General features: G+C 44.4%; 1 protein-coding gene across 5 annotated transcripts in view; it reads right to left on the reverse strand.

Annotated features, from left to right (window-relative positions):
- Positions 1-23810, reverse strand: part of DCLK2 (doublecortin like kinase 2) — a 182504-nt gene that overhangs the window by 23441 nt on the left and 135253 nt on the right. For all 5 annotated transcript variants that reach the window (XR_518609.5, XM_008267349.5, XM_002716906.6 and 2 more), the window contains 5 exons: positions 18172-18244; positions 16904-17012; positions 14954-15011; positions 4294-4413; positions 3921-4067 (listed from right to left, as the gene is read on the reverse strand). Coding sequence is in view for 4 of the 5 variants with exons in the window: in XM_008267349.5 (XP_008265571.2) it covers positions 3921-4067; positions 4294-4413; positions 14954-15011; positions 16904-17012; positions 18172-18244 (507 nt within the window). In the remaining variant the exon portion in view is untranslated. The remainder of the gene's footprint in view (positions 1-3920; positions 4068-4293; positions 4414-14953; positions 15012-16903; positions 17013-18171; positions 18245-23810) is intronic.

Below are 23810 nucleotides of genomic sequence, written 5' to 3' on the forward strand. Positions count from 1 at the left end.
TGTGTATGTATACGGGTGGAGCTACACACATGGCACTGCTTTAATCAACCGATTTTTCTAAAAGTTAATAAATGATTAGGAATGTCAGAGGCTCTCCGCCTCTCCGCGGAGTGTGGCCCTCCCTAGTAACAGACAGTCGGGGGGAATTTGCAGACTCCAATATTCTATCCCCTACCATCTCCATGGATGTTTGCAGTCACCCCACCAGACAGCAGGAAGAGAGATGGAAACTCATGTTCCCCAAACCCCAGTTCCCAGGAAGAGCCCTGGGAAGGCTCCTGCAGTAGATGCTGTCTCTGATCCACAGCTGTCGGAGCCCGCGCTTTTACAGAGCTCTGACTGGATGTAAACAGTCACAAGGCGCCTGCTCCAGCCCTGCAGTGCGCAAATGCCCACCCCTCACAAGCTGAGTGATGCTTCTGTCCAAGCGGCTCTCAGAAGGCAAAAATAAGAAATGTGAGGAATGCACCCCCCACACCAAGTGAACACTGCATGTTCTCTAAATAAAATGTCAACATAATGATTTAGAAGGACTTCAAATATGAGAAACCAACCCTCCTCTCTCCCCTGTCCCCAGAACTCTGGGCAGAGCTGAATTTATCACTGGTCTCTGACAGGGCACCACCAGGCTGTAACTCACGGCATTAACGGCCACCCCGTGCTCCCTGACACGGCCACCCATCCATCTCCACTGGCAGCGCTTTAAGTTATGACCCTGCGACCAGACAAGGGGATGCAAATCAGATGTCTGAACACTGCTGTGTAAAAACTGAATCAGTTCTTGGACAGGAGGAGGCCAACAGACCCTCTGGGTGTTTACTTTTTAGGCCAATTCCAACCTGCAGGCACTTCTCAATCTAGAAACTGAGTGACCTTGCTACGTTTTCAAGGGCACACACGGTACTTAGCTAAGTGCGGCTAAGGCTGCTTCTGAGGCCTGGCCCCCTGGCCTTTCCACCTCACACACTATCCCCGTGCAGGTCTCAGTTTCATCACCATCTTCCTGCTCCCCAACTTTTGTGTTGCAGAATGGCATGGGGGCAGGTTTAGGAGAACAGGAGCACGCTCATCCTGGGCAGGGAACCTAATTCCGACTCCCTAGCTATATCCTACAACATGCAGTGTTGGAGATGTCAAGCCCTGCCATGTTATCCACCCTTGACTTGGGCAAGAGAAAAGGAGGAGGTGTCCGACTCCAAGGAGAATTCACACACGTTAAAAAACCGTAAGCGGAAAAGAGAAGAAATGGGAGGTGAGAGGGGCGAAATGGACCCATCCTGGTTGACAGTGACGGTCACTCATGCTTCAGTCTTCCTCTGGGCTGGGTCTTTGACAATCAGAGCTGCAGGACAGGCTGACTGCAGAGTAACCTTGTGATACCTACATTCACAGAGAATATCAGCAACTTGAGCTATAGGGGTGAGGTGGGCTGTGGAGAGCAAGGAGTTAAGGGGGCACCTGGAGAAAGCCCTGGCCAAACTCGGATGCAGCAGGAGCCTGCGACCTCTGCACGGTCACGATGGATGAGAGGCTCTTTGAGGTAGGAAGGCTGTGCATAGCCCTCCTTTCATCCTGAGGCTGGTTTACGACTCTGTCTCCACTCCTCGTTGGAGTTCATAAAACAGCTCTCCTTTCTGTGTCCAGAGAAGAGAGATTTTTCTAACAGGAATTTACAGAATTGAAATGCAGGTTGAGAACTCCTCACCAAAAATGCTCAGGACCATAAGTGTTTGCATATTTTGGGATTTTGGAATATTTTTAATATACATATGAGATGTCACAGATGAGATATCTAAATATGATATTCATTTATATTTCATATACATATGACCTGAGAGTAATTTTTAATAAAAGTATTTCTAATAATTTTGTACATGAAGCAAAGGTTCACGGCAGGGAATTTTGCACTTGTGATGTCATTTCAGTGATCAAAAAGTGTAGGATTTTGGAGTATATTGGATTTTGGATTTGGGGATTAGGGAGGTTCAATTTGTATAATTCTTTAAGACAGGACATACTAAAAAAAAAGTTCAAAACTTTTAAGTAGACACCCAGAAATCCTCACATGATGTTACCAAAAAGGAAAAACACACACTCTGGATCAGAAAAAAAAAAAAAAAAAAAGGTCCCTGGGATGGCCTCAAAAGCCTGTACTCTGATGCATATGAGGATACTTCAAAAAGCTCATAAAAAATGGAATTAAAAGAGAAGTCTCTTTTGGTGTAAATCATTTGAAATCTATGCCTAGTTTCTTCACACTACACATTTTCCATGAACTTTGGAAGGAACCTTCCATTCAGTGATTACTTATGTAGTACAAGCACAAAGTAGGCTGCAAAGACTTAAGTTTGAGTGCCAGCTGCTAGCTAGCCGAGTGACTGTCAGTGTCAACTGCCAAGCACTGACTCCGTATATCTGCACACTCCATATATTGCTTACCTGGCACTGTCCAAGGCATTGATGATACAGACAATTGAGACATGAACCTTACCCTGCTGTGGTATTTATGACCTAAAGGAGGACCTAGACAAGTCAATGACGAATTCAAAACACTACGGCAAGCATAGCAGAAACCAGAGAAGGCTGTGACAGAACTCGGCCCAGAGAATCTGGGTGATGTCAAAGAAGACCTAACTCGTGCTTAATGGCTTATAGAACGAGTAAGTTTTTCACATTGTTGGGAGACAGGTCACTGCAAATGAAGACCAGAAGAGACAGAAGCAATGGAGGTGAAAGGCTGTTAATAAAGTCAAGTCTTAACTACGAGGATGGGTAGTGACAAGCTCACCTCCCAAGAAGTCATTAAGATGGCACCCAACCCTGAAAGATGCAAATAGAGAAGCCAACTGTCTCGTGTGTGTGTTTAGAGTGTCTGTGCATGCAAAACTCCCCAACCAGCTTTTCTAAAATTCCTCTACTGCATAGTCACAGGGGTTGGCTTCCGTTAACTAGCTGTGTCTAGTTATGAAGGCTCACCAGGAGGGTGAGTTAAACATGGCACGCAGGTGAGTGACATGCTGTGTAAGGAAGGGTGCTGACAGGAAGCTGGAATGAGATTACAAAGGTCTCTGAGTGCCATCACCAAAAAGGTTTCTTCTTCTGTAGAACAACAGAATAAATGAGCCTTATACTCAACAAAGATTAGCATCTTGGGGCCGGTGCTGTGGCACAGCAGGTTAAGGCCCTGGCCTGAAGTGCTGGCATCCCATATGGGCACCGGTTCTAGTCCCAGCTGCCCCTCTTCCAGTCCAGCTCTCTGCTGTGGCATGGGACGGCAGTGGAAGATGGCCCAAGTGCTCGGGACCCTGCACCTGCGTGGGAGACCCAGAGGAAGCTTCTGGCTCCTGGCTTCTGAGCGGCGCAGTTCCGGCCATCTGGGGAGTGAACCATCAGATGGAAGACCTCTCTCTCTGTCTCTACCTCTCTCTGTAACTCTGTCATTCAAATAAATATAATAAATCTTTTATAAAAAAAGATGAGCATCTTTCCATCTCCATTTCCATATCTGTAAAGCTTAGAAGAATGAACTAGACTATTTCCAAAATTCTGCCCCACACATAAATGAACCCTCATATTCTACTTCTGTCTCCTACAATCCAGTAGTTCTCTCTCCAATTTATTCTTCAGAATTTTTTGCCCCATAAAATAATTTTCCAGCTCATCTTTGCTCAGTCAATGCCATCAATTAAAACACAAACTAAAATATATTTTCTAACATCTGGTAAACAGTAAATGTAGATGAATTCAAGAAATCCATTAGCATTTTATTATCATTGACTTGAATCTTAATGGCTTTCTAAATTTTAAATCTCTTACTGCAGGATTGATACAACTATAAAATGTCACAGTTTGTATCTAGCTTTGATCATTTTATAGGGAGGGAGGCAGGAGGTGGAACAGGAAAAGCAGAGGTGACGTACCAAGAGGTTTTCTGGCTTGATGTCTCTGTGCACAATGCTGAGGCCGTGGAGATACCTGAGGGCGTTGGCCAGGTTGTACACCATGGCGCTGCCGTCTCTCTCGGTGTACTTGGTTGAAGAAGTAATTGCATCAAAGAGATCTCCGCCCTAAAGGATACCAAACGGAGCCTATCAACACACCAACAGTCCAGTGCTGTGAAGGTGAGAATGATGACTCATTGGCTTGGCGGACATGAAGAAGATGACATGTGTGCTGCTAAAGTTGATGATTATAGATAAAATTACAAGGCAGAAAAGCATTTTTCTGGTTATACAATATCCAGGATTATTACATCTTGGGATTGGGCACCAGTAAATCCCTCCACCCTCTTACTTTCACCAATTCCATCACCAGGAACAGCTCAGTTGCCGTTTCCATCTCTTCCACCAGCATGATGATATTGGGGTGTTTCACACGGCGCAGAATTGACACCTCGTTCTCAATCAGATGTTCCTGTAAAATAAAGGAGTAGAGAGGGAATCAGAAACCACAGATTGTCCTGTGCTCTACAGACTGGAGGACTACAAGATAAACACAGTCTGCAGATCCAATGCTTAAGGGACGCCATCTCTCTTGGCTCATAGAGGCGGTTGCCATAGAGACAGCAGGTCGGGTGGACGTCTCATGGCCACTGTCAGACTTTGGAACATTCCCCCAAAGGGCCCAGTGGTGCTGTCATGGCACCTAAAACACGCCACCTATCTCATCACTACTCCCAGTACCCTCGCAGGCTGTGGTGCTGTAGAAGCACAGATACATGGCACATGCCAGTTAATTCTGCCAGAATGCTTGTTCAGTTCAGCATACACTCAGAAATAAAGGCTAGATACATAATAAAATTTTCCATGCATATCATACAACTTCCATCATTAAAACTTTCAGTTTTTAAATCTTTACCAGTGAATTTGAATTTCATGTTGAAAGCTATAAAATGGAAACTTTCTTTCTCTATGATTGGATATAAAATCATTCACCAGATGGGTGTTCCTTATCATCTTCTATCTCAGAAATCTGGAAACTTACTGTGTTGGGGGATCACTGTTCTCACTTTAAGGATAATAACTTCTCCTCTGAGAAAGCACCACCTATCAGTCCCCTCGAGCGATGCAGTTGGGATCAGCACTGCAGCAAAGTGTCCTCTCACAGCATTGAGGACTTATTTTCCATACAGCAATCCATGGGCCATAAATGATGACTGCTCTAGTTCAAATGAGACATGGAAACCTCTCTGTAGCCAATTTGTTGATCCTCAATTACTTTAATAACAAATTAGTCTGCATTTAGAGAACACTGCAAAATCTACTGACTGACCTCTTGCACATTCTAGGTATTTAACAGTTTAGCTGTAATATAAAACCTACCACTTAAGAGAATACTTGCCACCTAAATATGCATATATGTACAAATCCACATAGATAGATGTGCTTGGATCCCTCAAATAGCCCTTTTGGCTTTTGCTATCATCACTTTCTGAGCTTGATTTACTGTCCCATTGCAGTAATAAAATAATTGTCTTATCCCTAATTCAGTATGCCTTTTATGGTTCTGTCTTATCTTCATGCATCCATGAGTATGAGTATTTATATTCTAAGTCATGTCAAATCCTTTTTGACAATAATGGGAGGAATAAGTTATAACAAATGAATAAGTAGCATGCAGAGAAAGTCTTGCAGGCTCATGCACGTGGCGAGTTGTATGTCTTGAGTGCTGATTGCACTGCACTTTCTCTACTCAATCAGTGTTGGCAAATGCTTAACTGAAGCAAGGGAAAGAAAGGAAGCAACATTTACCAGGAAGGGATTCACTACTGGTCAGTGGCAAGCACACTGCACAAGACCCTTGTGTAATATTTTAGCACTTTCTCCTTAGAACAGTCCTTGGAGGTAGGGATGTAAATGCAGGTTGCTGACACCCAAGCCTGTACTCTGGGTTCTACATACATCGCCTTTCAAAGGGGTTGTATTTCAGCAAGAGTGAAGCTGGAATTTTTCAGAATAAACATGATAGCTGGAAAGCTAGAAATATTTAACTCCTTAAAACAAGCAGCAGCAGCATGCCGAGTTGGGGAGCAATAAGCAGACAGGGCTTTGTGCAAAGAGGTGAGTCTACGCTTCTTTTTAGGGTAGTGATGTCTCTGACTGGCTCTGGACTCTTCAAACACTTCCAGATCTCCTGAAAGAACAGAGGGTCTCAGGCCCTAACAAACCACAGCTGCAAGTCAGAAACAGGGCCTCTTGCCTGTTTCCAAGTCCCATCTGCCCAAGTGACGGAGCAGTAGCACAAAGCAGCAGGCAGCACCCTGCTCTCTCCCTTGGGAAGCAGCTCACAGCCAACCCTTGTGGTCACACAAAAGGAAGACTTGGCAAGTGTCCCTATCTATTCACACATTCTCAAGCTTTTGGATGATTTGTGCCAAGCATGTCCTTAATCATACTAAAGGCAGAGTTAGATATATTTCTGTGAACACATAAAAGCACGCAAATGAATTTATCTCACTCTATGTGAAGCAAAGACAATGGTTATTACTACCACGGTCATAAATCAGGTTTTTTATGTTACCATGAAATGGATCTACCCCTTCAATTCTCCACCCACTCCTCATTTTCTCCAAAGTTGGAAGACTCTACAGATTTTCCTGTTTTCAGAGGCTCTGTCTGTGATGCTAACTTGGAGAAAAACATGTAAAATAATCCCTATCACCAGTGCCCCCAGAAGCTCTCTCAAATTGGAATTAAAATAAGATGACTATCACATAGGACTACACCTTCTGAAATTATTATCCTTTTCAATAAAACATACAACAGAAACTCTTCTGGGGGATATGCTGTGGAACTTCTCCCAGGACCACTGGCAGTGTCACATTTCAAATATCAAGCAAATATTGCAGCAACACTGTCTCCACCACTGTGTACCATCTCAGCCACCTGTCTTCTACTTGAAAATGGTTAGCCCAGGAATCTCCAAGACAGAGATGATGTTTTTGTTGGGATGTGGGAGCTCTCTTTGTTTCCCAGCCTCTTTCTATCCCTGGAAATTGTCTATGAAGGAACAATCCCCTTTTAAAACAATCCTCTTTTTAAACTAATGTCACCAGGAGCATAGCCAAAGTACTGCATAAAAACCTTTAAGTGGTATATTTCTATTTCTTATGAAATCCATATGTAGTCTTTCCTTCTAATCTGCAAAAATATTCTCTAGATTTTCCAGAATATTTCTAAAGGTAATATGAATATCTCGAGCAATTCTGAACTTAGATTATTCAATCCTCTACCATTATTTATGTTAAGTGATTCACAAATTCTAACTCCAAACAATTTACATATGAATCAGTCCTTGGCAGTGTTCCATGGATCTGTGTAAGGGTAAATGACAAGGAGAGCTGCTGACTCCTTATCCCTGGCCATGGTGAGTTTTAATGTACAAAGAGAGACAGTGATCCCAGCAACAGATTCAGGGGTCACCTCTCTCCCAAACTGAACCGATCATCCGGTCTCCATTTCTCCCAGCCACACCAGCCTTACCTTCTCACTGAACAAACCTGGGTGCCCAAAGCAGAAATGGGAATTCCACTGGGATTCCTCCTTACTTCATCCTCCAATTCCCCCAATCCATCACCGTCCCTGGTCCCTCAGGCTTCTCAGTAGCCTCTAGGTCTATGCATTTACTGTTCTCTGTCCTTGCCAATTTCTCCCTGAGATTTCTGGGCATTTGCACAGGTCATTTCCCCCACCTGGGACATCCTTTACCACTTCTTGGTAAAGTCCTACTCATTCCTCAGGACCAGCATGTATTTCTTTTCCTTTTTTTTTTTCTTTTTTTGACAGGCAGAGTGGACAGTGAGAGAGAGAGACAGAGAGAAAGGTCTTCCTTTGCCGTTGGTTCACCCTCCAATGGCCGCCACGGCTGGCGCACCGCGCTGATCCGATGGCAGGAGCCAGGTGCTTCTCCTGGTCTCCCATAGGGTGCAGGGCCCAAGGACTTGGGCCATCCTCCAATGCGCTCCCTGGCCACAGCAGAGAGCTGGCCTGGAAGAGGGGCAACCGGGACAGAATCCGGCGCCCTGACTGGGACTAGAACCCGGTGTGCCGGCGCCGCAAGGCGGAGGATTAGCCTAGTGAGCCGTGGCGCCAGCTCAGGACCAGCATGTATTTCACCTCCTCTCAGTAGTCTTCCTGCCACCCAAGCCCGGGTTAAGTGTCCCTCTTGTGTGCTCACACCACCCCAGTGCTTGCGATGATCACAGCTCTGGCTCTACTCTCTTAAGAATTTGTGTGCTGGTCCATTCATAGCCCTCTGGAACTGAGAGCTTGTGGAGGGTTTTGTTTACCGCACTTCTACCCAAGAGCTTAGTTAGTAACACATAGCAGGTACTCAAGTGTCCCTGAGAATGAAAACACACATCATGTATTGCTCTTCCCCACGAGTAGTCTCCAGTTGGCATCTAGGCTGCTTTGTCAATACTGCTGAGGACAAGGGTAGGCATTTAGCCTAGCGGTTAAAGACACTGCAACCCTCTCGGAGTACCTGAGTTCAATGCTCAGTTCCAACCTCACACCAGCTTCCTGCTAATCCTAACCCTGCGAGACAGCAGGTGTGGCTGAAGTAGTTGTGTTTCTGCCACCCAAAAAGGAGACCTAGTTGGAGTTCCCAGTTCCCTGCTTCAGCCTGGCGCAGCCCTGGCTGTTGCAGGCATTTGGGAGACTGAACTAGCAGATGGGAGTTCCCTGAGCACCTGTTTGGCTTGCTTCCCCACTTCCCCCCAACCTCTCAAATAAATTAAGAAAATAATGCAGAGGACAATACAGTAAGAGATAAAGTTGTTCCAATCACTGTAAATGATTAGTGTGCTGCATGAATGTAGTAGTCTGACTGGCCACCCAAAGATACCAAGTTCTAATCCAGGGAGCTTGTAAATACTACCTTATCTGGAAAAAGGGTTTTGCAGATAGGACTAAGGATCTTGCAATGTAGAAATAACCCTGCACTGTCTGCCATCACAAGTATTTTTATAAGAAAAAGATAGAGGGAGACTTGGCACAGAGGTAAGAAGAGAGAACACACAGAAGAGAAAGCGATATGAAGATAGAGACGAGGCTGCCCTGACATGGCCCCAAGCCCAAGAAGACAGCCAGTCACAGAGGCTGTTTAGAGACCACGAACTCTCCCCGTCGTCCCAGAGGGAGCAAGATTTATGACTCCTGGCCTCCAGAACTGTGACAGAATTAAGCCACCAGGTTTGAGGATATACATTCCAACAGCCTCAGCAAACCAGCACCTCACACTTTGGATTTATGTCCTGCCTGGACCTATAACAAGTTGATGATGAATGCTAAAGTATGGAGGTGGGAAGAAAAAGAAGGGCCACTTCCAAACCCCTAACAGAAAGCCCAGGGCTTTGTACACAAGAATGAAATAAATAGTTATTTAGGATGAAAGTGAGTAACAGAACTGGAAGAATTTTTAAAAATCTATAAACACCACAGTCTTGTCAACAGGTTGCATCAATCTGGCCCCACAGCAGATCTTGCATTCTCCCCGACTTGGAAGAAGCCAGTGTGCTCTCTGTCCTCTGGGCCATGTGTCGGGCTGTTCTGCAATCTGCCCGTGGGCTCTGGGTCCCACACCAGCACTTCCTGCTCTGTGGCAGGTTCACTGGTTCTCCACATCTCCCCCAAAAGTTTCCCCTGAACTCCATAACAGCCTTCACTGATATTAATTTATATGAGGGCATTTCAAGAAGATAATGGAAAAATACAATGAAAGGATAGGTTATTTGGTGCAAAAAAGCACTGAAGTCCTTGCATTCAAGAAGTCCCTAAAAGTTCGTGAAAAATGCATATTAGGGATGAACTAAGCATGGATTTCAACAATTTTTTTGAACCAAAACACTTACATGCTAATTCCATCTTTCTACAAATGTTTTGAAACACAGTCATATTGGAAAGAACGGGCCATCAAAGAAGGAGGTACCTTTCTCTGAAGGGAGGAGAGAACTTCCACTTTGACTACGACCTTGTCTAAATATGATAAGAGTCGGTGAACTCAAAAGGCTTCCATAGCCTTGGAAACTCACGACTGGAGCCTAGGGAGATTACTGATGCCATAAACAAGAGTGTCAATTTGTTAAGTCAACAACAGGAGTCACTGTGCACTTACTCCTCATGTAGGATCTCTGTCCTTAGTGTGCTGTACACTGAGATTTAATGCTATAACTAGTACTCAAACAGTATTTTTCACTTTATGTTTCTGTGTGGGAGCAAACTGTTGAAATCTTTACTTAATGTATACTAAACTGATCTTCTGTATATGAAGAGAATTGAAAATGAATCTTGATGTGAATGGAAGGGGAGAGGGAGTGGGAAAGGGAAGGGTTGTGGGTGGGAGGGACGTTATGGGGGGAGGGAAGCCATTGTAATCCATAAGCTGTACTTTGGAAATTTATATTCATTAAATAAAAGTTTCAAAAAAATGTGGAAGCAGAAAAAAAAAAAAGAGAGAGAGAGAGAGAACACTGCTGCTGACATCACAGAGCTGCCGCCACAGCTGCCCCAGCCCTGAGATGCTGGGGAGCTCTTCAGTGACACACTATAGCATTGCCTGCAGCAAAGTGAAACCCTTGATCTGTGAGTCAAGCCGACATCATTACAGCAGAACTCACTGGATGGACCTTCAGAACCTGAGTCCACTTGTTCCCAGGTGCACAACTTGATTTGTGCAAACAAACTCACATCGACTCTTGGTTGCTGGAATTCAACAGGTTATTTTCAAAAGAGCCAGGTATTTGATGCAATTCAAATTTCTTCTTTTCCCTTGAAGCATTTTATTTGAAAAAATAATGTATTTTTTAAGACTCTTCAAAATGGAATAAAATAATACTTCACTCAAAAAAAAAAAAAAAAAGAAACAGTCATATTAAATTATCCAATTCCCAGAACAGTGTCTTGTATACAGAATATACTTGGCAAATATTAGGTGAATGAATAAATTGATCCAATAATGCTCATATATATTACAGAAGAACAAAGAAAAGGCAAAACAGATAAACAACTCTCCCAGGTTCTTACTACAAGAAGAAATGAATAAACTGAACAGGGGAGGAAGCTTGCTGGATTGGCCTATGCGGAGTCCATGGGACCAAGCAGCCCCCAATCCCAACCACTGCTGTGCCTCTGTGTGACTCGGGGAAGTTAATTAATTGCAGTCTATGCTTCCTTATCTGCAAAATGCTTAAATCTGGTTTGCAAGCCATTAAAGAGAACCTACTTGTAACATAAACTTCCTACAGCTCCAAGCCTGGAGGGACACTATTCTGTAACAAATGGAAGCTATGTAACCCACAATGCAGAGGTGACTGACAACATCCCAGCATCGTGATTGAATACACTCCTAAACTTTAAAAACAAAACAAATTCTCTATACCTTTTTTTTCCTAAAACTAAAATTCAGTGGAAAATAATCAATTAATTTGCAACAAACTGGGTTTTGAAATTGCAATGTTATGTAGTTTTACTATGGAAATAGTTGCTCAAATAAGCAAAATGCAAGGACGGATATAAATATATGATCATTATTTATAAAAATAGAGTGACCCTCTATGACAAGGGAAAACCAGATCCAAATATTATAAATGGTATATCCACTTTGCCTCAGCACTGTGTACCAAATTGTTTTTGCATGCAAAGCTTCTTAAATTTTAAGCAAATAAACAATATTCTTACTGTAGCAATTTTTACTTTTTTGGAAATAAGTCTTAATATAGTCATATAGAACTTGGCTCCCCAAATTAGAACACTTTCTGCTTAAAACATACTACATCAGACAAAGAGCTACACTTACACATGGGGAAAAGGCAATCACAGTCAGAAAAAACAAGTAATACTGTTAGAAAAATAAACAAAAGCACACAGAATTAAAGAAAATTCAATATAAATTCCATAAATACATACAATTTTATATATCAACTAATAAAAAGTAAATATAAAGAAAAGAAAATCATATTCAAAGAAAAGGGAGCATATTGCATAGTCTCTGCTTCTTTAATAATCAGAATATACAAAAAAAGTAACGAGTTTTTCTGCCCTGGGACTAAGACTTGTAAAGCTTCACCAGAATACTTTGTTTCCTGCTTAAAAAAAAAAACAAAAAAAAAACACTATTCTATAGCTGTCCAATGAAGACTAGCTCAGGAGTTCCATAAAGTTAAAAATTACTAATATATCAAAGCCAGCTAATTCCAAATTCTAGACTCCTCTGGCATATCAACAATGATAGTAGTTCACGTGCGCTGAATTCTTGTTATATATTGGCCCTTTTCTTCATGGTGCCCATGACTTAATTCAGTCTTCACAATAACCCTGTCTTGGGTATTAAAAATGACCGCGTTCCAGAGCCGCGGTGGGAACGCCTGCCAGCTGTTTAAGGCCTGTGAAATCATTTGGTCTGGTCCTGACAAGGCAACCACACGTGGGACTCAAGATTCGGTGACTGCATAGCAGGCTAATCTCTAAGCTGATCATGTTGTACGGCTTTGAATGCTGTTATAAATATCTCAGTGGCCCTTGGGCAGAAAAAAGATTCTCCACCCGTGCTTTAGAGGAAGAAACAGAAACACAGAGGGGTTAAATAATCTTTCCAAGGTCACACAGCAAAAAGAGGCCCAGCCAGGACTAAACTTTATATAACCTCCTTCTAGAGTGGCATTGCCCAACACAAATACAATGTGATGCAAACATGTAATTCTCAATTTCCTGACAGCCACATTAAAAATGTAAAAAGCAGGTAAAATTAACTTAAAAGATACTTAACCCAATATATCCAAAACATCATCATTTCATCAGCAATCAGATATAACAATATTTTTATTTATTTATTTATTTTTTGACAGGCAGAGTGGACAGTGAGAGAGAGAGAGACAGAGAGAAAGGTCTTCCTTTGCCGTTGGTTCACCCTCCAATGGCCGCAGCGGCAGGTGCGCTGCAGCCGGCGCACCGCAGTCGGCGCACCGTGCTGATCCGAAGCCAGGAGCCAGGTGCTTTTCCTGGTCTCCCATGGGGTGCAGGGCCCAAGCACCTGGGCCATCCTCCACTGCACTCTCTGGCCACAGCAGAGAGCTGGCCTGGAAGAGGGGCATCCGGGACAGAATCTGGCGCCCCGACCGGGACTAGAACCCGGCGTGCTGGCGCGGCAAGGCGGAGGATTAGCCTAGTGAGCCGCGGCGCCGGCCCAAATATAACAATATTAACGAGACTTTTATTTTTTTAAGTATTGTTTTCAAAGCCTGGTGTGTATCTTACCCTTAGAGCATATTTCACTCCAGTTTAATCTCATGTGAGGTGCTCAGCTGCAGGACGTGGCCAGCAGCTGCAGTGTTAAACGGGGCAGCCCCAGGGCTGCTCTCCTAACTGATGTACTATCACTCAGGGCTCTGCAAAGGTATTTGTTGTTACTGGTAGACACCGTTTTTTTCAAGCGTAAAGCACCAATACTCCAGCGGCATTTCATCGGCTGGTCTTCTCCCAGCCCCAGTCTCAGAATGGGAAAGAAGAAAACAGTCTGGGGCCAGCACTGTGGCATAGCAGGTAAAGTCACAGCTTGCAGTGCTGGCATCCCATATGGGCGCTGGTTTGAGTCCCAGCTGCTCCACTTCTGATCCAGCTCTCTGCTATGGCCTGGGAGAGCAGTGGAAGATGGCCCAAGTGCTTGGGCTCCTGCACCCTCATGAGAGACATGGAAGAAGCTTCTGGCTCCTGGTTTCAGATTGGCACAGCTCTGGCCTTTGCAGCCAACTGGGGAGTGAATCAGCGGATAGAAGATCTTTCTCTCTCTCTGCCTCTCCTTCTTTCTCTGTGTAACTCTGACTTTCAAATAAATAAATAAATAATTTTTTAAAGAAAAAGAAAACAGTTCATGCTGCTAAGGAGGCAATTCTTCACAATGTGGCTGCATGCTGTGCCTCAGCTGTGCTCTCAAACCCTTTCCAAGGAGGTCTGTATGGAAAATACCCCTGCATCACAGAGACAGGATCACCCCTCAGCAGAACGAAGGGCGAATTTGCTTCCTGGTCTGGATAATCAAAATATTCTCCGATGCAAAGGTAGGCAGGTTTGTGGCAGTGCCCTAGGGACTAAGGGTTCCCTAAGCATGGGTTCCTCAGCTGTGACACAATCCTACTGTGTGTACAGCAGCCAGCAGGCCCCCTGCATCACTGCCACAGGACTTGGGGGCCAGACGGACCAGTGCACACAGTGGGTCCATGCTGCCTGCTAAGTCTTTTGTCTCTGACCCACGAATCCCGAGTCATCTACCAGCCTCCGTGAAGCCAGGAGACTGGAAAGTGGGGTCAAGCCTCAGAGCCACGCATGCCCACAGTGCCCTGGAGTGCACCTGCGCCTTGCTATAAGCATCTCTGGAGAAGAGAACACACGGCCGGCACTGCAGCTCACTAGGCTAATCCTCCACCTGTGGCAACGGCACTCCAGGTTCTAGTCCCGGTTGGGGTGCCGGTTCTGTCCCGGTTGCTCCTCTTCCAGTCCAGCTCTCTGCTGTGGCCCGGGAAGGCAGTGGAGGATGGTTCAGGTGCTTGGGCCCTGCACCTGCATGGGAAACCAGGAGGAGGCACCTGGCTCCTGCCTTCGGATTGGCATAGTGCGCTGGCAGTAGCCGCCATTTGGGCGGTGAACTAACAGAAGGAAGACCTTTCTCTCTGTTTCTCTCTCACTGTCTAACTCTGCCTGTCCAAAAAAATAAAAATAAAAAAAAATAAAAAATATAGAGAAGGGAACACACGCTTTGGGTAGCTGGGACAAAGACCAAATTGCTTGTAGGTTTTAGGATTTTACAATTTCTGAAAATTAGCAAGGAAGAGAAAGCCTGGCTGTTTTCCCCGCTATCACAGGTGGTCCGGGCAGGCTGTGGTCTCTCCACTCCTTCCTCTCAGGAACCCTCTCACCACCTCATGTCAGCCTCACCTACAAAGCGGTTAAGGACACCATACCTTGCCGCAGCACTTGGCTTTGTCTATAATCTTTAGGGCAAACTCCTTTCCAGTGGACCTAGGGAATAATGAGAGTAGACCAGTTACAGACGCAAATTACCCTGGATTTCTACCACAGCACAGGCTGCGGGGAGAAAGCCCTGGCGCCTCTTACTGTGCACCAAAGGCAGAGTTGAGAGGACTCGGGAGAAAGGTAACCAAAACGAAACAAATCAAAACACCAAAGCCACCCTGTATATTAATCTCTTTTTACAAATAATATTATATTACTAAGTAACTCACATTTAAAATTTCTCTGAAATACTCTTCCCATATTTAAATGTCTTAGTTCTCTTGAGTTCTGTTAAGACTCAGAATTAGGAAAAATGGATCAAATTAAAAAATTTTTGATAAATGCATTTTTATAGCAACATAACATCAACATGAGCCCACAACTGAAAACCGAGAGGTCCACAGGCTGTCATTATCTCTCAGCCCAAACCAGCTAGGACCTGGTGCCATGTTATTTATACCTTTAAATGCTCATATTGGGCACTGCAGAGATCATTTACTTGGATACAAGAATCTTGAAATTATTTTTACCACTTTAAGTTATTTTTGGCATGTTCAGATGAAATTATCTTTTACTACAGGAAAGCAATTTGGTAAAGAACCCTGGAGGGGCGGGCATGTGACACAGTGGTTAAGTCACTGCTTGGGATGCCCACATCCCATCCTGGAGTGCCTGGTTCCGCTCCAGCTACTCTGCTTCTAATCTAGCTTCCTGTTGCTGCAAACTCTGGGCAGCAACAGGTGAGGACTAAAGTCCCTTGATCCTCTGCCACTCATGTGGGAGACCCGGATGGAGTTCCAATTTCCCGGCTTCAGCCTGGCCCAGCCCTTTCTGTTGTGGACATTTGGAGAGTGAGCCAGTGGATGGAAGAGCTCTCTCCATCTGCCTTTCAAATGCAATGAAAATAAATTTAAAAAATTGAAAAAAGAACATCACAGTATCCTTAGAAGCCATTCGTTCTCTCAAGTGCATATGGCTGCAAAAGTCAGACAGTCCCGGTACACACTGATGAGGTCTCTCCTGGAAGAATGACTTCAGATTCTGCCTGAGGTTTCTAATGAGTTCTTAGAAATCATACTTTAGATGCCTAATTTGTTACTTGGGTGGCAAGCTCTGTCCCAGAGCTAATTAAAAAAGGCGCAGAGAACTGTGCATTACCCTGTGTTATCAGTATAAGGAGCATTAAAGCTTTAGTGGGGATGTGAACAAAATAGAAACACTGCAATTTCCAGGACTTTCTGGAAAATTCTCCACAAACAGTAGATATTACCACTTAGAACAGGAAAGAGAGTGGCCTATAAACAAGAAGATTCTAACCTGAGTCATTTCTGATCTTCATACTGCTTACAAAGGGACCAGAATAGGTAAACATGGGCTGATTTGGAGTGCATGCCCTCCCTCCAGACTACTGGTATACTCAAGTATTAACTCAGGGCTGGCACTGTGGCGTGGTTGGTTAAGCTGCTGGCTTCAGTGCCTACATCCCACATGGGTGCTGGTTTGAATCCTGGCTGCTTCATGTCCCATCCAGTTCCCTGCTAATGCTCGTGGGAAAATTTAAAACACAAGTACAGACTGGGAACAGGGCCTGGCACAGGTCACTATTATCAGAGTTTACTTTAAATCAATCTTATTCTTCCCACTTCTTCCATGGTTCGTGGACAGGTCCTGGCTATCTCTCAGCCTAAATGCACACAAACCAGCTTTATACTTTATGTGCATGCATACTCTTTTCCCCACCAAATTGCTTGTGGACTGGCAAAACAGATGGCCCCAGTGTAGACCCTATCAGAAAGGAGGAAAAAGACTTCCAAGAAAGGCCTTTTGCTCATTAAGAATAAACTCCAAGGAGAAAGGTATACCTAGGTGAGGAGAGAGTGACCTCACCATCTACTCACCTGTCCATACACTCCTTGACTACAGCAAAATTGCCATCACCAATGACTTTCCCAATTTTGTATTTCTCAAGAAGCGTCGAGGTTTCAGAGCACCTGTTTCCATTCACACCTGCAAAGAGGATAAATGCAGAGTCTAAAGAAAGCATTTGTATTGATTTCTACATATTTATAATAACTTGCAGTGCATTCATTTCTAAATCTATATTAAACCTAAAGAAAAGCTCTCAGCATATTTCCTGAATAGAACATCTGAATCGCCAATTTCCTTTTGCCCTTGTTGACTGGAATCAGAAACCAACATAATCAATGAATTTAACAATCCCTGAAACATCAATTGAAGTAAACTTGGGTTAAAAGAACTCCAATTAAAACTCTTCTAGACTTTTTTGCCAATGCTCAAGAAAAGGAGAGGGATCGGGGATGAGGATTTAATCTTAGAAATGTTCCCAACGTTTCTCCCTAAGATTTTTTGCTAAGAAATTCTTCCCACACAGGATACCTCATTAAAGTTAATCCCGGCTCAAAGCTCACTTAACAAGATGTATGCTGGGGGTTAGGGGAACCACTAAGATGAAGCCACTTTTCACAATGTGTCCCAGTGCCCAGCACACAGCAGACAGCAAATAAACAGACGTGTGTTTGTTATGTGAGAGAGAGGGAGCAGGCATTTGTCAGAATGGTGAAGATGCTGCTTGGGATCCCTGGCATCCATTTAGGAGTGCCTGGGATCGAGTCCACTCTCAATGCTAGCTTCCTGCTAATGCAATACCCTGGGAGGCAGCAGGTGATGATGGTTCAAGCACTTGCGTCACAATCACCATGTTGGAGACCTGGATTAAGTTACCAGATCCTGGTTGCAGCCTGGTTCAGTCCTGGGTATTGCAGGCATTTGGGGAGTGAACCAGTGGACAGAAGACATCTGTCTGTCTCAGTCTCTCTACTTTTCAGATAAATAAAAGGAAAATAAAGTTTAAAAGTGAAAACAGCAAAAGAAGTTGAGAGGAAGCAAATACATTTAGAAGTTGTGAGATCTCCAAGGGAAAATAAAGGAAGCCTGGGTTTAAGACATGAAACTGTGACAGCCTAAATTACAACCACAAGCTTTTATTCATCCTGAAGTCTCCTCCACCATCATCCAGTAGGGCTGACTGGGCTAAGAGCTGATATGACTACATCCCTGGTTAGAAAGATCATCAGTTAGCACCAGCGGGTTCTGAGTAGAAGCCAAGTTCACAAGCAATATTTCCATTATGAGAGAAATGGAATACCTTCAGGACTCACGCAACGAGCAAGTTCAGGTCCACCATTGACATTGGAAGAAGATCTGCCATGAGCAGAAATCTGCCGAGAGAGGACAGCAATCACTAGTCATCAGGACACGTTTGCAAATCTCATCCAGAAAATGCTCACAGAATATAAAAACATAATGACACAGAGATAGAGGACACATCCCCTTCTCCTCACACCTCTTCCCTAAATTCATCATACTCACCCTTAGGTATAAAACTTTTAACTTAGATAGCAGAAAAACTAAAATCATGGTTTTTTTTGTTTGTTTGTTTGTTTTTTTAAATTGTGTTACTCTTGGCTTCAGTGAAATAAAGGAGACTTGCTGGTTTCATAGCCTGAACTTGGTACTTAGGAGTGGTAAACGAGGCTTAGAACTATAGACACGTCACAGGTGCAAGCTAAACACCTGGCTCCTAGGAGCTCAATCATTTTTACTTCCTCACCACGAAAGATAACTAGTGTAATCAAAATTTTTTAAAATTTAACTTTTTGTTTTTCTCCTACTATGTATTTATTTGCCGCTGAAGTTGAAGATAATTGCAGAATCAGTAGCGCTCTCTGCGAGAAAATTTAAAACCAAGCCCCAGAGATGGGACTTAGAGGAAAGCCTGGAAGAAAATCTCAAGTTTCTCTGTACCCTTTCTTACTCGCAGCCACCTGGTTCAGGTCCTCCTTTGGCTTGCTGCAGCCTTGTGAGCAGCCTCCTGGTCACTGGCAGTCTCTCCCATGCTGTGCATTTTTGCCGGCACAGTTAGGACATCACCCCTCGTATCCAAAAACCCAGTGTCTCATAACACCAAAATCTTCAGCATGCCTTTCAGGCTATGATCCGGGCCCTACTGACCCTTCTGTTGTGTCTCCTATAGCTTTTTCTCATGTGTTTCACATTATATCAACTCTAATAATATCCCCCACTTTTGTTTCTAAAAAAAGATACTTAAACTTTCCAAGTCTTAATTTTCTACACTAAAAGTGGAGATAGCACTACTGCCCAGTTAGAGATGTGCTAGAGAATAAAAATGAGTTCATACCTGTAGAATCACCTGGCACTGGCTGACACATAGGCTAACTCAGTTTTAGTTACTGGTACTTCCCCATAAAACAGCATAGAACCTTGAAATGAATGAATCCTGATTCATTCATTCATTCATTCATTCATTTTTATTCATTCATGTTTTTGAATTGTTGAATGTAAAGAGCTATAAGATTTTTGGCTAAATAATTCCAAGACTACTCCTCCTATAATTCTAGAATGAAGATTTTCAGTCAAGAAAATAAGAGTCGATGTTATACACAGTGGGTTAAACTATCCCTTCTGACACTAGCAACCAATATCAGAGTGCCAGTTCAAGTCCCAGCTACTTCACTTCTGATTCAGTTTCCTGCTAACGCACCTGAGAAATTAAGTACAAGTCCTTGGGCCCATGCTGCCTACTTAGAAGACCCAAATGGAGTTCCCAGCTCCTGGCTTCAACCTGGCCAGAACCTGGCTGTTGCAGCCATTTGTAGAGTGAACCAGGTGATGAAAGATCTCTTTTTCACTCACTCACTCTGTCATTCTGCCTTTCTAACACATAAATCTTTTCAAAAATCTAAATGAGAGAAAACAGTATCAAAATCAGTTAATATCTTCCCAACTCATATTGGAATAAAGAAGAATGCAGTTTTTCTGGAAAGTTCTATCTTAGAAAATTAACAGAAAGGTCCCGACGATCACTGCTTGCCCCCAGAACAAAGGGATGAGCAAGGTGACCTGTGACCATCTGACCTGCATGTTTAAATCCCACAGCCCAGAACAAGACAGTGCCACAACCTCAGGCCACAGCTGGCTGGGATGTGCACAGGGCAGGAACTATGTCCTCTCACCGCACAGAGCCTCGGGACTGCAAGCTGTGCAGGTCCCAGCCCTGCCTGGGGCACCCCCCTTCCTGAGGTCTGCTCACTCACAGTCTCAGAAGCAGGTGACATTCTTCCAACAAGGCCTTTTATGGAGCTAATTTGAGTCTAAGGCCTGGTTTACCATAAGCCGATGTGTCCTGTGTAACTCAAGGACTCCAAGCGGGAACTCTGAGGAGGGGCTGAAGTGCAGGCACTCTCACTGCCTATGTTTTCTGGGTAGGTCACTCCTCTGCTCACTGAGTTCCACAAAGCAGTGTGTCTTTTCCAGTGTTTCTTTTTACTAACCCCCAATCCTGCCCTGGAGATCCCAGCGATCGCAGATCTGGCTTGTGGTGGGATTCAAGGGTGACAAGGAGCAGGGAAAGACCAGGAACAGGACAGGTGCTGGAACTGTGCTGGAAGCCGATTCTCACAGGGCTGCAGCAGGAAGGGCCTGGGGGGAGCAGGTGAGGGCAGGGGTCCCGGGAAGGCCACTTCCACACAGGCCTGACAAAGGTCACCCAATCACCATGAAATACAGCTTCCTTAGCAAATAATGGTGGTGAAAACATCTTTCAAGACTCCCAAATTGAGGGATTTTTCTAAAGTGTTTAACTTCAAGCAGGAAGAAAAAAATAAACCTATGTAGACTCAGCAGGAGTGACTTATCCAATTACTCATCCAAACATGTTAGAAGTGAAACTTTCACAAAGAAAACAAACAAAAAAATCCATGAAAACAAGAAGCGAGTGGTTTTACTGCAGCCCAGCTGAACAGAGCAGAGGCGTCAGGCAGAGACGATTTTCCTCTGTCCCTCCCTGCTCTGCAGCTACACCTACAGCAACATGCTGCCCTGGCTTTCCAAGGACACGACGCTGAAGAGACAGTCATTACTGCCCAAAAGTTCAGAGTCTTGGGAGAATGCGTCTGTGCACACTTCATGGAAACCCTCTATAGTCTAGGAAGATACTGGCAGTTACAGTCTGAGGGGAACCGTTTTGCCAAGGCATGAATCTGCGCCTTTGCATCTGAGTCACTGGGCAAGGGATCAAGTCCATTTGGCTCCCGAGCGGTACAAGCCAAGCTGGGTGTTCACCAGTATCTCAGGACAGACTGCTGGCAACTGTGAAGTACTTATCATTAAAAATAAGGCAAAGCACTCCCGCTGCCCTGAGAGACGTGCAAAGAGCAATGAAAATGCAGGGGATAAAGCTATGACTTGACAAAATTCTCACCATTTCTGTTGGAAAATTTTATCTTTCCTCATAAGAGAAATTGCAGTCTTACTGAAACAAGGATCAAATTAGCACCAGGATGATCAAATGTGGCATTGGTGATTAAACCTGTCTCATCTCTATTGCTAAACTAACAATTCGTATTAAAACCTCTTGGTATGCTAATGAGGTTTCAGGCATCCATCAGCAGCTAGGATGCTGAGACAGCATAAAGCAGAGTGCCTTGGGGCTGATGCTGTGGTGTAGCAGGTAAAGCTGTCGCCTGCAGTGCTAGCATCCCACATGGGCTCCAGTTCGAGTCCTGGCTGCTCCACTTCCAATCCAGCTCTCTGCTGTGGTCTAGGAGTGCAGCAGAGGAAGGCCCAAGTCCTTGGGTCTCTGCACCCATGTGGGAGATCCCGTAGAAGCTCCTAACTCCTGGCTTTGGATTGGCCCAGCTCCGGCAGCTGCGGCCATTTGGGGAGTGAACCAGCAGACAGAGGATCTTGATTCATTCTCTCTCTCTCTCTCTCATTCTCTGCCTCTCTGTAGCTCTTTCAAATACATAAATAAATCTTTAAAAAAAATAAAAAGCAGAGTGCCCCACACCATATGCTGGCGAGGTCCTCAGAAAGGCATGACAGAGGGCAGCATCTAGGCTCTTTAAAGACATTGTCCATATCCACTACCAGGTTCAGATTACGTCCAGGATGGAAGAACAGGGGGTGTATGTCATGATGAGGTCCTGATTTGTCAGCAAAGACCTTGACGGTAATGCTGAGCATGTCCTCCATGACCTGGTATTGCCACGTCACCACTGACTTCTCCGACAGCAACAGCACCCTTTTCATGAGTAAGCAGGGAAGGTAAATAGACAAGAATCCACTTCTGCTGAGAACTTCTTCAAAAAAGACTTGAAGACACAGAAGCAGCAGCCACCCAGTGCTCTCAACTGCTCGCAGCATCTTACAAAGCCTCTCATGGCTGACTATGTTTGACGATGACCACTTGATATAGGCCAGAAAGAGTAAGGGCAAAGAAGAGGAGCTGAGATCACCAGCCCTTCCCTACAACCCCACCTATTCTACCCCAAACCCTTCACCCCTTTCTGCACTGTGTAAAACCATTTCTGCCTAGAACTGGCACCAGATGAAAATAACCAACATGGCAGCTGACTGTACCCCGCAATGGTTTATAGCCTATCATAATATCACCATAATAAATGTGCCATAGGTAACACTTCTACTCCATTCATGCACCTGATGCCAAGACACTTCTGAGCCTTCCAAACAAGGCGAGAAAATGGACAGTGTTCAAACTTTGTCCCAAACCCCACCCACTACGAATATCCAATTAAAACCCACTATAGACACTGCCCCTACACTTCCAGATCTCATAATGGGATGACCCCAAGCCCTGTGGAACACAGCTCACTCTCAAGCATAACCACATTCCCCCCAGAGTGTGTACTTCCACTCTGCAAATAAACCTCAATTCTTCAATGTATCTTGCTTGTGTCTTATCCTTGTATCCTTTCCTGTATCAGAGATAAGGATCTAGACCTAGTCATCCTGTGATACCGGTGGTGAGCCATCCAGGACTAAAATGCCCACCCAGAGTCTCCTTATTGATTATCACCTCTCTGTGCTTGAAAATCATGGCATTGTCTGGTCTTTCCTCTCTGGCAACCCACTGCAAATAACGCTTCCTAGTTCAGCCACATCTGCTCCCCACAGCGACTGTTGGAGGTGTGAAGGCTGAGAGCCTATACAGTACAGACTGGACACTGTTGAGTCTGTCCTGAGGAAGGCTTGTGGGGCCAGGTGGAATTTGCTCCCAAATGGGGCAATGACCAGAGGTCTCTTTCTTCTTAATACTATGACTACCTGGCATCTCCCACAGTCCCTATTGCTTGTACCCTCTCACACTTTGAGGGTAAGTGCTCTATGGATATTATTGCCCTTGCCAATGAGGTTTTTGGTCTTCAAACAGTAATATTCCATCTGTGAGGACCTCCATCTTCTCAAAAGAAGGGTGTCCCTCTCCTTCTTCAACTGATAGCTTTTACAGTCATTTTAGTGTTTTATCGTGATAGGCTGCACCTGAAGTGCTGAGTAGGCTACCACCTGGCTAACAATGAGGACTAAGATCTCTCATGATCAACCCCAAATACCCCTCATGGAAAGTCTCAGAGGCCGTGGTAATCTGGGAAAAATGAAGGATCCAAGGTTGCGCAGGTGCTAAGTATCATGTTTGAGCTTCTGGGAAACCAGGTCCAAATAGGTCCACAAGGGGCACCCGGGGATGCCTGGAGCACCCAGTGACCCAGTTGAGATCCAGGACACCAGACTGCAGCCCGTCCACTAACAGGGCTACCACACAGCATGACCTACTCCTTTACCTGGTGTGAAGAGGCTTTTCAATCATGGAAATTCCCCAACTACCATCACAGACTCACTCCTGGGCTCCCTCTCTCAGAATTGAGAAATTTTAAACTAATGCTCTAAAAACTAAAAATTTTATTT

The sequence above is a fragment of the Oryctolagus cuniculus genome, chromosome 8 (genome assembly GCF_051225735.1).
Source record: "Oryctolagus cuniculus isolate XC-2025 breed Fujian yellow rabbit chromosome 8, ASM5122573v1, whole genome shotgun sequence".
Lineage (NCBI taxonomy): Eukaryota > Metazoa > Chordata > Mammalia > Lagomorpha > Leporidae > Oryctolagus > Oryctolagus cuniculus.